Source organism: Pristis pectinata, chromosome 8, assembly GCF_009764475.1.
Source record: "Pristis pectinata isolate sPriPec2 chromosome 8, sPriPec2.1.pri, whole genome shotgun sequence".
Lineage (NCBI taxonomy): Eukaryota > Metazoa > Chordata > Chondrichthyes > Rhinopristiformes > Pristidae > Pristis > Pristis pectinata.
In genome coordinates, this window is record NC_067412.1 from 18,302,977 (window position 1) to 18,319,879 (window position 16,903).

The 16,903-nt window shown below is 40.5% G+C and overlaps 1 protein-coding gene across 3 annotated transcripts in view; it reads left to right on the forward strand.

Moving 5' to 3' along the window:
* The window catches only part of nde1 (nudE neurodevelopment protein 1), a 44,009-nt gene extending 28,242 nt beyond the window's left edge, over positions 1 to 15,767 (forward strand). For all 3 annotated transcript variants that reach the window (XM_052020829.1, XM_052020828.1, XM_052020827.1), the window contains exons 5-9: positions 2,772 to 2,908; positions 3,007 to 3,180; positions 5,063 to 5,145; positions 11,784 to 11,938; positions 12,925 to 15,767. In XM_052020829.1, coding sequence (XP_051876789.1) covers positions 2,772 to 2,908; positions 3,007 to 3,180; positions 5,063 to 5,145; positions 11,784 to 11,938; positions 12,925 to 13,018 — 643 coding nt within the window. In that variant the 3' untranslated portion in view covers positions 13,019 to 15,767. The remainder of the gene's footprint in view (positions 1 to 2,771; positions 2,909 to 3,006; positions 3,181 to 5,062; positions 5,146 to 11,783; positions 11,939 to 12,924) is intronic.
* Positions 15,768 to 16,903: the final 1,136 nt, after the last annotated feature.

The following is a 16,903-nucleotide window of genomic DNA, read 5'->3' on the forward strand; positions in this document are numbered from 1 at the left end:
GGCACTTGGACGGGTTGATCGTGAGGCCGAAATCGCGGAGGCGGGAATACAGCTGGCAGAGGTGGGAAAGGTGTTCCTGGCGGTTACGGCTGGCGATCAGTATGTCGTCCAAGTAAATGAACACGAAGTCCAGGTCTCGGCCTACCGCGTCCATCAGCCGCTGGAAGGTCTGCGCGGCATTCTTAAGGCCGAACGGCATCCGAAGGAATTCGAACAGGCCGAATGGGGTGATAATCGCAGTTTTGGGGACGTCATCCAGATGGACCGGGATTTGGTGGTATCCCCTAACAAGGTCCACTTTGGAAAAGATGCGGGCCCCGTGTAAGTTCGCTGCGAAGTCCTGGATGTGAGGGATGGGATAGCGGTCCAGGGTGGTGGCGTCATTCAGCCTGCGGTAGTCGCCGCAGGGCCTCCACCCTCCGGTGGCTTTGGGGACCATGTGCAGGGGGGAGGCCCAGGGGCTGTCTGACCTGCGAACAATTCCCAGCTCCTCCATGTGACGGAACTCTTCCTTTGCCAGGCGGAGCTTGTCTGGAGGTAATCGTCGTGCTCGGGCATGAAGGGGTGGCCCTGTGGTAATGATGTGGTGTCGTACCCCGTGTGTGGGCCTAGAGTTTGTAAACGAAGGTGGCAAAATCGATGGGAATTTGGCTAGGAGCTTGGCGAAATCGTCGCCAGAAAGGGAAATGGAGTCCAGGCGCGGGGCTGGGGGGCTGATTTCTCCCAGGGGATAGGTCCGGAGAGTGCTAGAGTGGACTAACCGCTTCCTTTGCAGGTCGACTAACAGGTTGTGGGCCCGAAGGAAATCGGCTCCTAGGAGTGGTCGGGCGACGGTGGCAAGGGTAAAGGTCCAGGTAAAACGGCTGCCACCAAAGTGTAATTGAAGCGTACGGGTGCCAAAAGACCATATCGTTGTACCATTGGCGGCATTGAGTAGAGGACCTGGTGGCCTGTCACGAGTGTCGCGGCCTGTCGGGGGCAAAATACTGACCTCCGCTCCAGTATCAACGAGGAAACGCCGTCCAGATTTCTTGTCCTGAACGAATAGGAGGCTCTGTCGGCGGCCAGCCGCCGTAGCCATCAGCGGCGGTTGGCCCTGGCGTTTCCCTGAAACTTGCAGGGTGGGCGGCATCGACGGGCCTCCGCACCCCACCTTTGATGGTAGAAGCACAGCTGGTCACCTGTGTCGTCGTCTGCGTTCCTGGGGCGTGGTTGCTCGGTTGCTGGGGCCGGGCGAGGCGGGCGTTGGGCTCGCGGCCTGGTGATTTGACTGACGGACGAACCGCTCTCGCGCTTGGCCCTCCACAGAACATCTGCCCGGGCGGCCACCTCACGGGGGTTGCTGAAGTCGGCGTCGGCTAACAACAAGTGGATGTCATCGGGGAGCTGTTCGAGGAAGGCCTGTTCGAACATCAGGCATGGCTTGTGACCCTCGGCCAATGCCAGCATCTCATTTATTAGGGCGGATGGGGATCTGTCCCCCAGGCCATCCAGATGAAGCAGGCGGGCGGCGCGCTCACGACGGGAGAGGCCGAAGGTCTGGATCAAAAGGTCTTTGAAAGCCGGGTACTTATCTTCCTCCGGAGGCGACTGGATGAAGTCTCCAACCTGGGCGGCTGTCTCCTGGTCCAGAGAGCTAACCACATGGTAGTACTTCGTGGAGTCGGAGGTGATCTGCCGAAGGTGGAATTACGCTTCGGCCTGGTCAAACCAGACGCTGGGCCGAAGTGTCCAAAAGGTGGGCAGCTTGAGGGCCACTGCGTTGGCTGCTGCGCTGTCGTTGATTTCGCGGGTCCAAAAGCCGTTTGGACCGTCGGGGTCACCAATGTAGCAGTTGCTACCGTGGAATAAAACAAGACTCTACTCGGAGGATTGCCAAACAGAACTGGTTTATTTTCCCGCCTTGCGCGGGCCCTTTAAGGGAGAATGTTCCCGCCCAAAACAACCGGTAATGACGTAAGTCCTACATCATCAGGACTTTCCCGTGCGCGGGTTCTCCCCGTCGCTCGGAAAGATGAGGCCCGCCGCCATCTTGGGCCTCGTCGCTCCGACGCCGCGCGATCCGACTGCCGAGCCGGTTCGCCCGACTAGACGGTGAGTCGCCACAGGAGCCAGCTTAAAATGTGCAGCCTTGGTTATTGTGTCCAGACACTGGGCTCCCTTTAGTTTTTCCTATATAATGGAAAATAGTTAACGCTACCTTGAAATTTAGTAATCAAATACCTACAGTGATTGAAAATTGTTTTCAGTTTCTCACTTTTCTAAAAACTGTAAATCAGTTTGTATTTAGTGGGCATCTATGTTGAATAACAAGTATTGCCAATTATGAGTGATGCATTTTTTAATCTGCAGATTAACACTATCAAAGTCGAACACTGGTATTTTATAACTTTCCCCAATGTTGGGAATGTTTTTAATGAAGCATTAAATATCAGAAGAGGAACTGTGAATGATGAAAACACTAATATTCCATGCTACTAGTTCAACAGTGATTTAGAATCTAATTGTATAGTGATTTGGTAAACATTGTTTTTAGTGGCTTTTAGGAAATATTTAAATTGTGATTATAGTATCATTTGATTTTCTGAACAGTGTTTGCATCTTGCAACTTAAGTTTCAATTTTATTGAAGCCCAGGTTAAATTTCAAATTTAAAATTGTAACTTTCCATCTTTTTATTGGACCCATTTTGTTTTTTGTAACACCTGGTATTTGCAGTGATCTATCCCAAATATCTCTTTTGATACTAGTTTTTTTTTACTCTTTACATAGAGCAACTATTATGTCCCTAGAAGACTTTGAGCAGCGTCTGAACCAGGCAATTGAGAGAAATGCATTCCTGGAGAGTGAACTAGATGAGAAAGAAAACCTTCTGGTTTCTGTACAAAGACTGAAAGATGAAGCAAGAGGTCAATGTTTATTTTCATTTGAATGTTTAAAAGTTCACTAATTTTGTCTGGAAAAAATATTGTCAGAAGCTTTTGCACTAAGAATGATTTGTTTCCAGATCTGAGACAGGAATTGGCAGTACAGCAAAAACCTGAAACAGTCAGAAAACCCTCAAATCCCTCTTTGGATTCTGAAAATACAACAATGCAAGCATCCTCAACAATACCTTCTACCCCACTACTTTGCAAAGGACCCAGCAGTGTGTTTGCTACACCTGCATTAGTTACAAAAGGTACTGTTCTTTAATTTGGGGGGGGGGGGGGGGGGAATTATATTTTAGAATGACCTGGGGCATTTTGCTCTTGGCTTCTATCAACCAGTATGTCAACAGAAATGTGGCTCACCCCAGCTAGAAATAAATTTGTGAAGTGTTCGTATAGAAAAGGCATGGATAGTGTCTTTTCAGGAAAACAAAAGGGGGAAGTGATTTCATATTCCAGGAGTCTATTCAAAAAAAGGAATAATAAACACTTGGGTCGTGTATTAATTGGATACTGGCCACCTTTAGTTTTTCAAAGTTGGGTATAAATCCAGAATAGTTTATAAGGAAATTACTTTTTAAACTTGGCAGAGGCATAATGAGCAGAGTGGCCTCACTTTAAAAATAGTTGTGTTGTAATGTTGCATCTGGGTTACTACTGCAGTGATACAAAAATCAGGTTTCAGTCTATATTGGTGACTTGATGAATGGACTGAGCGTACTGTATCTAAGTTTGACTTAAAGCAAGGTGGTAAATTAAGTATGAGGAGACTTGCAGAAAGGTATAGAGACAAGTGAAGTAGAATGTAGAACATAGAACACTTACAGCACAGTACTGGCCCTTCAGCCCACAATGTTGTGCCAATCTATATACACCTACCCCATGATCCATCTAACCCTTCTCTCCTACACAGCCCATAACCCTCCATTTTTCTTATATCCATGTGCCTATCCAAGAGCCTTTTAAATGTTCCTATTTTATCAGCCTCTACCACCACCCCCAGCAGTGCATTCCAGGCACATACCACTCTGTGTGTGTGTGTGTGTGTGTGTGTGTGTGTGTGTGTGTGTAATAAACTGCAACATTTACCTTGCAGTTCTTGAATTCAATCCCCCGACTAATGAAGGCCAGTGCACAATATGCTGCCTTAAACACCCTATCAGCTTGCATGGCAACTTTGAGGGATCTATGGACTTGGACCCCAAGATCCCTCTTCCTCCACACTGCTAAGAATCCTGTGTAACCTTGTACTCTGCCTTCAAATTCAATCTTCCAACATGTATCTCTTCACACTTTTCCAGAATGAATTCAATCTGCCATTAAGTGTTGACATAAAGCATAATATAGGGAAACGTGGTGTTCTTCTTTTCCATTGAATAGCAAAATGGCATACCCTGAGTACTAATGTTCAGGAGCAATCTGGGTGGTATTGTCTGTTCAGGAAGAGCAAAGCAAATAGTACTTCAGCTTTTATTACAAGTAAACTATTAAGAGGGAATTAAGATAAGAGTAAGGAAATCTTGCTGCTGTTGTACCAAGTTTGAGACCAAATGTGAGTACTCTTGCTGTTGTAGTCTTCTGATCTGAATGTTCTTGCCTTGGAGGAAATGCAGTATAGAGTCATTAGATTAATTTAATTTATGGGGTTGGCCCTTTCTGAGAAGAGTAGATAGTTTGACGTATAATCTTGAGTGATCTCATTAAAATTTGTTAATCCCAGTAGAGTCATACATAATTAGATACTGAGTTAATTTTATCTGGCTGCAGAATCTAGACTCTTAAAGCTATAATCTCAGGATTAGCCATCTCTGATAAAGATGGCTTTGGATGCTTGGCCATTTAGTACATTTGAGATGAGCTTGCTAGATTGTTAGACACTAAGAAAATCTAAGGATGTGTTTTTGGGGAGGGGGGTGTGGTGGTAGAGAAATGAACTTGACGATCAATGTTTGGATTGTGGGCTGACATGAGTCTTGTGTGTTAAGTGGCCTTCTTAATGCTTTCCCTGTAAACTACTAAAATTTTCAAGCACATGGGACTACTCAATAACTGACTGGTTTTACTCTATCTATTTTGTTATTATGATGTCTCCTAGTTATTAATTTTGTATTTTTTGTTTTAAATTTTTTCCAGATGGTTACACTGGCAGTGCTCTGACTCCATCAGCCAGGATATCTGCACTTAACATAGTGGGAGACTTGCTTAGGAAAGTTGGGGTAAGGATCGCAGGGTTAATTGAATATCTTGGTTCTCTAACTCTCATTCCTGGCCTCAGTAAGTTTATGACTATATTACACAAAAATTAGATCTTGGGCAAATCTGGGCATTCCATACTGAACAAAATTGAAGGCTGAGGCAGTTCATTTCTCCTGAAGTAAGGAATACTAAAAGTTTAAATACTCTTCCATACCATTTTCATATTTGCATAAGAGCTTATCATGAGAGTTTTTCTGAGCTCCTGTGGGCCTTTTAAAAAGTTAAAATATCTACTGGTTTTGCATTGCACTTTTACCACTGAATGTTTTTCTTGCTTTATTTTGCTGCAATTTCATTATTTATATTTCACTAGTTTATCCCTTGGTGAGATAACTGGAAATGAAAGCCTAACAGTTGAATTATCCAGAATTCTTGTAAGAATTGGTTGATTATAGTTCTGTAAAAGTGGTATTTATGAAGAAGCTGAGGTTTTGGTTTTGCTCTGATGTTCAATCCATGTGACACTGAGGATACCTTTTTCCTTTTCAGACTCTGACTCTGAAGTCAGTATCAATTTTTTTTTGTTGATGGGTCACTTTATATTAAATAGTTTGCACCATGTTGTGGGGCTGATAGTCAGTTTCATTAGACCTATTGCCCTGTGGGGAAGCTCCATTGTTTATATTCTTATGGTCACAGTGACCCTTAAAATCAGTTGCCTTTTTTAAGCCACCCTTATGGGGTAATTGAGGGGATAGGGGAGTTGGGATCAATGTCAATTGAGATGATGAGCATAGCTTCCTCAGTAAATTCTTGTCTACATGTGTATTAACCACATTTGACATTGTGGGATATGTACCTAAGCAACTTATTAGAAAAGTGTAATAATTTGCCCACTAGTTTACTTATTGTGACATATTATCAGACCACTTGCAATATATCATATTCCTTGAAACAAATCCATTGCTCATTTTATGCTGTTTTTTGGCAATGCAATTTAAAAAAAAGATTCTTTTGGAATCAGATGCCACTGCTGCTGAAATATTCAGATGAAGGATCTTGGCATGTTTACTATGCGCTTTTTGTTACTAGTTGGTTCTGGTACTGAGGATTAATGTTATCATGATGAGGAATATTCTGTTAAAATGGGGTTTTTGACAACCATTCCTATTTGGGTCAATTGCAGTACCTCTCAAACAACTTCTCTATACTTCATTTAATTCAAATTATCTGAAGTCAACCACTTATCGGAGGGTACTTGAAGGGATACTGCAGCATGAATGAATTGTACATTTTGCTTCCCCGTTTTTGTAGCCTGGGCTTATTGATGTATGAACTCCTCCAGAATTTGTTTCCAGGATTGAGCCTTTATTCCAGTTTGATACATTGAATATTATGTTAAGTATATAGATTACATTGAGAATTTCTAAACAAATTGTACCATGTAACTAACTTCAGTTTATTAATGTACTATGACTGTTTGCAAATGTTCTGCCAATCCAAAAACATACCATTTACAGTTAATTAAAATTTCACTGTGTACAGAATGAACAGCAGGGCTTGCAGTAGATAATGTAACCTATCATTGATCTGTTGGTCAATACAGACAGTTTACAATGGCATTGAAAGTTTGCAATAATAAACTGTGCCCAGGAGATCTATGAGAACCAAAGAAAATTTGCAGCCAGTTGGGCATTCCTCTTCACTTTTTTAAAACTTGGAAATACTAGTAGAATTTACACACATCCTTCTATGAATAGTTGAAGTGGGGCCATTTCACCTGAGATTAACAGATTCTCTGTAACAGAATAGCTCTATGATCCTGTAAATGTTCCTCAGAGCTGATTTTTTTTTTAAATGTTGGGTTACTTATACTGTCTGGTATGGCAAAATTAAATGCTAGTAATTTGCTCAATAACAACTATATTTAATTCCTGGAATAATCTCTCCAATAAGACCCATGGGTGATTTATCTGGGGATAGATTTTCTTCAAAGGAACAGCAAAGTCTGCAGTAAATTGGTTTACTGTTGTCACATGTACTGAGATACAGTGAAAAACTGTTTTGCATGCTGTCCATACAGATCACTTCATCACATCAGTGCATTGTGATAGTACAAGGAGAAAGCAATAACAATGCAGAATAATGTGTTACAGAGTGCACTGCCTGCAGACAATAAGGTGCAAGGTCATGACAAGGTAGATTGAGGTCAAGAGTCCATTTTATCGTACAAAAGGTCCATTCAATAGTCTTAACAGCAGGATAGAAGCTCTCCCTGAGCTGGTGGTACGAACTTTCTGTTGATCAGTCCCTTGTGATAGCTTTGGAATTAAGACCTAATTTGCTTTTCCTGCAGGGAATTTTGGGCAGCTGAATCAAAGGACTTACTGACCTGTTATCCAATCCCTTATGTGAAAGTTGCAAACAATTTGTTGCTACTATATTCAATAAAGTTCATTTGAGGTTATCACAACCCTCTCTATACATGAAAATGAATCTTGTCTCATCTGTTATCTTAATCTGCTTTCTGGTTGAGGTTACTGATCGTCCTAGTGGAGACATTTTCTATTAATCACTTGTACTGTGAGGGAATAGGCCAGTTTCACACTTCATCCGCATGCCCAAAGTCTTTCATTCTTAGTATCATTCTAGTAAATCCCCTCTGCACTGTTCTTCAAAGTTTTGTCAGCCTAGATGTAATGCATAATAATCCAACAAGTGATTGGAGAAAAGTCGAGGGCCATGAGAATTATCAGAATGTAGAGCACCTTTTCTGAAGAGGTGGAAGCAGTTTTCATACATTCAAAAGCTACAGGATAGTTGAAGGTGAGGAGGAGTTGTATGCAAACAAGGATGCACAACTAGTTTGTCAAAGATCAATCACAAGTGTGAAGGGCTGAATGGTCACATTTATGTGGTGGAAATTTGTAGCAATGGGATCCAAAATGTGGAATTAACGTTTGTTGTACTAACTTTTTTAAAAAGATTTGCTTGCTTTGTTCAAACTATCCCACTACCTTTCATGCACTTTACTGTACCTGCCACGGTTTATCATTCCTTGCAACCCACCAACCCTTTGGCACCATACCTATATCTATGGCGGATTAGAAGATTGTAGACCTACTGTCATAAGAACACCTTTTCCATCTGCAAATCAGATGCATCCCATTTAGACAGAGTAATTTTGGTTCCATTTACTTTTCTGTAATTGCTCCTAAACCCAAGGCAGATTTTCCTACTTGGTTCAATGGGCAGGTTTCTATCACAGTCTGGATTTGTTTGCCAGTCAAGACATTTGACATTTTGAAATGAGTTATCCAGTTTGGTAGAAAGGATCTTTTAAAAAGCAGACTTTTAAATGGTGAGATTAATGTGTACTGGTGTTCAGAGTTTTGGGTGTCCATGTACACACAACAAAGTTAGCTTGCTGATGCATTACCTTATTGCAAGGGAGATTGAGTGTTAAAGTAGGGCATCCTTGCTACATTGGTTCTGGTCACTCTGATTCTGGAATACAGTTTCTTCTCCTTGCCCAAGGAAGAATACTCATGGTGGTAGTGCAGAAAAGGTTCACAAAATGGATTACTAGGGTGAAGTGGTTATCTTGGAGGAAAGAGCAATATAGTAGTGCAGTTAGTAAAGCCACTGCCTCTCAATGCGAGAAACCAGGTTTGATCCTGACTGTGTGGAGATTGCACATTCTCCCTGTGACAGTATGGGTTCCCTCTCATGTTCCAAAGACATGGGTTGGTTAGTTCATTGGCCACTGTAAATTGCCCCTGGTATGTAGATGAGTGGTAGAATCTGGGGGAGTTTGTAGAGAAGATAAAAACAAAAATGGGATTGGTGTAAATGAATGGTCAGTACAGACTTGGTGCACCAAAGGGCCTGCTTCTGTGCTGTATATCTGTATGACTCTTTCTCTGACTCTAAAGAGTAGATTAGGTCTATACTTGGGAACTTGGTGAGCTGTCACTGGAGCATGATTCTTGACAATTGCTATGAGAATACTTCCTCTGGTGGGAGAATTTAAAATGGGTGAGGTGGGAGGCAGGGAAGAGGGGAAAATAAGTGTTTAAATAATTGTGTACGTTTAAGGCAGAGTATTTTCATGTTAGGTTTGTGAGGTAGAAGTTAATGATTAAGCATCGGTTGCTGTCTGACTGTGAGCTGTGGATGTGTGGTCATTAAATACATTCAAACTTTTTTTTGGACTGTACAATAAGGGGGCTAAAAGTAGACCAGCTACTCTCTCTTTGAATGGCAAAATGGGCTGAATGGCCTAATTTTTCTTTGTTGTTACTTGTCCTGAATTATCATTTACAAATGAGTGCTGGCTCCAATTAAGTTAAACCACTAAGTGCTTGCTTGTCGCTTTCACCACTTTGCTAATGGGCTGATGACGGGGGAGGGGAGAGAGAAAGCTTTTCTCCATCCTGAGTTAACAACCTGGAATGCAAGTCATCTGGACCAGGTGACATCCACTCTAAGCATAGCCAGTCTGTATAGTGCATTCTGCCTTTCAATTTTCAACCTATCTACAGTCTCCACTACTAATCAGCATCCTTTTCATTAGTAAACAATGACAGAGTATTTCATTAATTTAGTCTTGCCCTGCTTAATTATCCCTAATAAGTACCTCACTGCCTCTTGCTACCCATTTTCAATTTGCATGCTGGCCCAAGATTTTTGGGTTTGTTTTTAACTTCCATTTTATGCTATCTTTCTTTCTTTGTTAATTGTGTTTTCTTCACAGCATTTTGTATTTAGACTGGCCCTTGAATTATACACCAATATTTCGATGTTTCTTCTCTTCCTTGTAATACAAGACCTGACGCTGGTTCCTTTAACTTGTGGAAATATGCCCAGCCTCTACCTGAAAGATTGCCACTTCTATCTCCCACAGTTCTGTTACATTTTCCCTGTTGGGTTTTGGTTCCGATTTACCCTGGCTAGATTCCCTTTTGTCCATTTGAAGTTGGTCATCTTCGAATTTAAGTTCTACTTTAAATTGCATCAAAAGGTTTAGATTACTGATGAAGACTGATAAGGTGTAATGACCACTCTTGTTTATGTTCTCCCCCTGATATTTGATCCATCTGGCTTGCCTCATTCCTGAGCACTAGACAGTTGCATCAATTTTTAAACAATTCCAAAATCCTGAGCGAGTTCAATGAATATTTGGGGAGATACTTCTGTATAAGGAGTAAGGCAGAGACCAATAATTCTTTAATGGATAATAAATATTGAAGCAGAGGCATATCAATGGCTGTCTTGAGAGTGCTTGGAGGGTTATGGGCTGAACGCGGGCAACTAGGACTAGCAGGGAGGATACTGTGGTCAGTGTGAACCAGCTAGTCCGAAGGGCCTGCTTCTGTCCTGTATTACTGACTCTCTGACACAGAAGTGGAATTGGTTTTGATACTATATGGATTTGAATAACTTCTTAGTTTTATTGAGTGAGCTGCAGGAAACATAAGGGGAATGTTCAAAGTCTTCACCCAACAGTTGTATCTTTTAAAATTGACCCAGAAAATCTTTTGAAATAAGGCCTTTGCAACAGCATGTCCCAAACCTGCAACTTCTACCCTTAAAGACAAGGGTGCTAGCTCTGTAGAACACCATCTGCATGTTTCCTTCAACCACATACCACCTGATTTGGATATGTTGGTGTTCCTTCATGTTTGGGATGTCTAAACCATGGAGCTCTTGCCCAAAAGCACTGAGTACCTGTACCTTTACCAGTAGGACTATAGCTCACCACCATCACCTTGAAGGCAATTGGAGGTGCATTTTTAATTTTAAAAAAAATGCTGGCTTTGCAATACCCAAATTACACCCCCCTTCCCCACCATGGGGGAGAAAAACCTAAAATTTTAGTGCAGAAGTACAATTTTGGTGTCCCAGTGCTAGCAATATTTCCTTGCTGTATCTTGGTGAACATTAGTCACATCTTCTACCACACCATAACTTGCTATTTAAAAAGTTCCAACTTTTCTAATCCTTGGTCATGTGGCTCCAATTACCTATTCAAGTTCTGAAGAGCAACCTTTATGAAAAGTGCTTCCGCCTGTATCCTCAAGTCTATTTAAAAAAAAACCTTTTAATTATCTATAGGTCAAATTATCTACATAGTCTGTAGTCTTTTTGTTTGTCAGAAGACCTTTTCCCAAATTAATTTTAAAATGAATTTCCATGTATTGAGGTTTTTGGGGGAGGTGCAAAAAGAGTTGATTTCTTGTATTTTCCAAAGGTGTGATGCTTGTGGTATCTATCTTAAGATCTTCCAAAAAAAAAATTAGTGTGCATCTGCTCAGGTTTTTAAAGAACAGTCTTTGCTGAGATTCTACTTTTCTAAATTATTGTAAATTATACCCAAAATGCACAGGGTAGGGAAAACTTGTATTTAAATAAAACAAATGCTTAACATATAATTAAATGAACCTTGAAATACAGTTTCTGTTTTTAAAAGAAAAAGGAAGGACCCAATGCACGAAAGGTGGTGGTTGAGTGACCACTCCATAAGGAAGTCAGTAATATAAGGAAAGTGTCTGAAATCCTGCAACAGAATTGGGTGTGTGAGGGTCTCTGAACAGTGACTTGTTGTTCATTGCCTTTATGCATTTTTAAATTTTAGAGTTTGTTTATTTTTAAACAGGCCCTGGAATCCAAGCTTGCATCCTGTAGGAATTTTGTCTGGGATCAGTCTCCAAACCGTGGAACTCTGCCATCTGCTCAGAATGGAAACCACACTATCAAAGACAACAATGATAACCGGATGTCAAATGCTAATTTACCCCAATATGACAAAGGGTCAGTGAAACCTATTTTGAGACGAATTAATTGTGATTGCTTGTGCACAGCTTAAGCAACTAAAATAAACAGTAAATGTTACTGTTACATCAGGTTTCTTCAAACTCTGCCGTCTAACTCAACTTCTGGTGTGAGGAGGGGGAAGAGGATACTTGTATTTTCAGCCATGGCTCAGTTAGCAGTTCTTGTCTGTGCAGGTGTTGTGGGTTCAAGTACTATAGCAGAGATTCGAGCACAAAAATCCAAAGCAATGCTGAATGAGAGCTGGAAGGTTGGCAGTGGAATATTTCAGATGAGATCTTAACGTGAGCCCTGCCTTTTGTTTTAGATGTTTAATGAATGCAAGATTGATTGTGGAAGAGCCAGGATATCATCTGTGGTGCCCTGGCTATGGTTTCTCTTGGTCGGTTTAATTTAAGTTACCCAGTCATTAGCATGTTACTGATGGGAACATGGAAGCCAGCTTGTTCATCACGTTAGTGGACGTAAAGGAACTGGCAATATCTGCGGATACGGACTGCACTAAATTCACCTTGACTTGCACATCACCTTTTGCGTATTGGCTGAGAGAGGAAGCTCTGCCCAAGTAGGGAAAGTTCAGTGTGATGGTTCAGCCTATTTGCTTATAACCTCCTCCCTTTTTTTGTTTTTGGTCTGAATGTCTTTAGTAAACACCAACTTAAAATCCTGAATGTTAAAAGAACAAAATGTTCTTCACTGTCAATGAGAGATGCATATTACTGGATGTAAGATTATTTCTGGTCAATGTAATTGTCTTCTGATAATTACATAACAATCATGTGAATAAACAATAGTTACCAACTATGACCCAGACAAATAGTGGGAATTCCCTGTTGGTGAATAGCTTGGGGAAAGAAGTCCAAAGCATTGTTCTTTTGAGCATAACTACTTTACAAATATCTCTTTCTGAAATGGTTCATTCTATTTTCCCAAAACTAATTTGTTTTTTGTTGTTGTATTTTCAGGTTGGCAAAAAGACTAGAGTTTGGAACAATTGCCTCAAAAGTCTGCATGCAGGCCACTGTGTCACCACAGGGTGTTGTCAAAATCTTGCTCTGAGCATGGTAACTTTAAAATTTAACATGTTTTTAAATTAATATTTTTGTAACCAAGCTCTTATTGCTTTCAGTGGGGAAGTTAGTAAAGAAAAAGTTTTAATTTTTTTCTGCTGGTGCAAATTGATGTTTAGTTTTTGAAAGCTAAAAGTAGATTTTTCTTTCATATTGAAGGTGTATGGCCCATATTATAACTATTTTTAGAAGCCCTGTTCCACCTTAGGTGTGGAAAAAGAGGGCTCATTTAAAAAGGGGAAGTATAAACAAATTGGAAAGTGCCAGTTAAACATTTAGCTTTGGAGCTACATTCTGATTAAAAATGCTTCAATTAGTATAGTCACATAGGGGACCTGGCTAATTGGAGAAATACCACTAAGGGAAGTTTTCCTTTTCTGTTGATGGTTTTGTATATTTAGTTCCTCAGGAACTGGTAGCTTGAACCTTGGCATTTAAGTTATTAGGTGCTAAATTATTTCATTGTTTAGTACTTAATTAAATAACTTCTGGCTTATTTGAAGATGCTGGCTCAAGGCATTAGCTCTACACAAACTTGTGCTGTTGAGGATTGTGATGTTTATTATTTTCTCCCAAACCTGGATGTGTAGCACTTGGGGGTGTGCTAATTTTACCTTAATTATTTCAAGAAAATTGTATTCAATGATGCACCAGTGTACAATGTACCCGTGCTGTATATTCTCTGGGTCCTGTTCGGCTAAGGGTAAAATCTACTGCGATCTGTTTATAATTGTGTAATTCCCATGTAACTTTCATTTATCAATTTATGTGCTGTAAAATCTTTGTCAACTTGAGGACTTTGTGCATGCTTGTGTTAGCAAAGCAGTCAACCTGTCTGTTCTCACCCTTTGTAAATATTTAATCTGTTGCCTGTATATCTAAGATAACATTTTATAAGCTCTTAAAGCAATCCAAATTTGTTCTAATGCTTTAAATGGAAACCTGTTCAAAAACTGTGTATGCCGCTTGATACTGAGCTAGTCCAAAATGTGTACAACTTTAAAATGCAGCAGTGAGGTTCATTTATTGTATACTGAACAAGTGTTTTTTCCCTCACTTGGACAACACAGGAATAGAAAGGATATGGATTATCAGATTTAGTTCAATAAGTTCTCATTTAATAGCAAATGCTAGAAGTTGTTACTGTATTACATGCCAGTACAATGCTGCTGGTGCAGATTCCTGTGATGCAGCCATTACTGTTTGTAACTGCATAATCGATTCAAACATTGATGCAAACTGCATTAGTTGAATTTTGCACTGTTCCCAAGGGAATATTTTGAGTTTTTTTGAGTTGGTGCATTGGAAAGTGTACCAAGAAAATTAGCTAGTTAGTTGGATTAGGTCAGGAAGGGGGGGGGGGGGGCTAACAGTTTGAATATCAATTTTATCGGATAAGGAATAGCAGTGAAGTTCTTGGTAATGAAGTGCTAAGTAGATGAATAAGAACATAGAATGGATAGTGCCTTAATGATCAGTGCCTTTTTTGATTTTTTTAGTTGAGGTCCTGTGATTTGGTTTGGTTGTTGAGTTGTATGCCACTGAAAAGCCAATAAATCCTAAGGATTTAACCTTGAAGAATACTGTAATCTACTAATAATTGAAAAATTTTCTGATTTATTCTAAACTTGGTGTAAAACCAATATCAAAGCTTTGATAGCAGCATTAGGAAGCAAGCTCTGAGGCTGTGTTATTTTAAAGATTTGGTCCTTAATAGGTAGGTCTGGTTTGACTTCCAAGTTAAGGTCATTGCCTTGCAAAAAGGGGTTTCTTGTCTGGTTAGAAAACCTGAGTAACCAAAGCTTGTAGGCAATGCAGGGTGAGCAGGGCCTTTGCTATAATTCCAAAGTTCAATTGAAATAGAAGGAAACCTATTCAGGATCCTCCCCAAAGGCAGGAAAGTGCTAGTAAGAGGCAAATCATTATCGTGAACCAAAACTGGTATTTGTATTTTTGCCTGACACAAACTGGCTTACATGGAGCCACCAAGTCTTTGCAAAGACACAGATGTCTATTGTAGGGATTTCCAAGGGAGGACTATGCCTCTGAACAAATGACTAGATTGATAGCACCTGCAAACTATGTCTGCTCAATGCACCAATGTGTTTTGTTTCTGTATCTGTGTAGAGTTTTGGATCCATGATTATTCTTGCACTCATTAATAGATGGTCTTTATCTTGGAGAGAGAAACATTTCCAGACTTTGCACCTAGTGTCTGTTTTTATTTCTGCACTGCTACTTGGTGCTTTAATTACCATCTCCAGCAACCACCTACTGTGATATGTTTCTATTTTCCATATCAGGCCTGCATGAGACCAAATTTACGGTTGGATTAGGGTGATGCCCCTTTGACCCACTTTTTGAACAAAATATGACCAACATCCTGCAGATCAGATATTTGGTGGTGTAGTATTGGCAATGAATATTATCATGGTAGTATATTATTTTGTTTCCCAACTTGGACAGATGATAGTTATAGGGTACTACTGCATTAGGAGGGAAATACCAATGTTTTCATCTCTGAAAATTCTGATTTGCCTGTCTCTACCCCTTGAGTGCAATATTTCATAAATTGCAAAATCGCTTGATTAATGTGTACAGTATACTGTTGCAGATTTGAGTTGCCATGCCTATTTTTACAAAATATTGCCATATCCAATTTGTAATCCTGCAATGTATGTAAATTAACTGCATTTCTTAACCAGTCAACTGAAATAAAGTTGCTATCAGTCCCCATCCTTGTTTGAATTCTTGTGCATTCTTTCAATGTTTTAAATGTTTGTTTTTTCAGTAAGATATCTCTATTAGTCACATGTACATCGAAACAGTGAAATGCATACTTTGCATAGTGTTCTGGGTGGCAGCCCGCAAGTGTAGCCACGCTTCTGGTGCCAACATAGCATGCCCACCACTTCCTAACCCGTATGTCTTTGGAATGTAGGAGGAAACCAGAGCACCCAGAGGAAACCCATGCAGTCACGAGGAGAACGTACAAACTCCTCACAGACGGTGGCTGGAATTGAACCCAGGTTGCTGGCGCTGTAAAATGTTGTGCTAACTGCTACAGTACAGTGTCTATAGCTGAAACTTCAACAATACCCCTGTCTTGGCACACATTGTGCCCCTGTGGATAAATGCAGTAAACTCACAAAGTTATAAGATCCCGTGTTCAATCTCTGGTCTCAGAAGATCTAGCAACCCATTTGATTGGCCCTGATAAGCCAAATGATAAGAGTTTGGGATCCAGCTCCTGATCTTTGCTGTGGCTTTTCTTAACACGTGGATTGGACCACACTAATCCTTCCTGCTGTGAATTCTGTCTGGATACCAGCTAAAGAATGGGCATGGATCTATGACTAATAGAAACTTTTTAAGGAGAATGTTGGCAAGCCCTCATTTCTTTTATCCATTTGGAGTCTCCTACCTGACCGCAAACATCCATAGATTTCCAACTATTTACTCCAACTGTAATTCTATCTTTACACTATTGTTGTGCTTTAGATTGGTCTGTTAAGTGTTTTGAGCTGCTGTTCCCTGATGTTATTTTTATATACACAGTATGTAATGAGTTGTACCTTAAATGAGCCAAATATTCTAACAAATTTCAGAAGTCCACTTATTTCACAAATGAAATTAAGAATCAGAGTTGAAGCAGTATATATGTGGACCAGGACTGTTCACAGATTCTGATTTCTGCATCTTTTGAATAATGTTTTGCACTGGATGGCTGCTCAGTCTTTGACAGAGGTGGCCACTAGTCACTAAACCAATGATTGCTCTGTTTAAAAACTCAGTTATTCATTTTGTATTCTCTAGTTCTCTAGAACATGTATGTTCATCTTCACCCAGAAGTGCCAAACAGATGATCCATTTT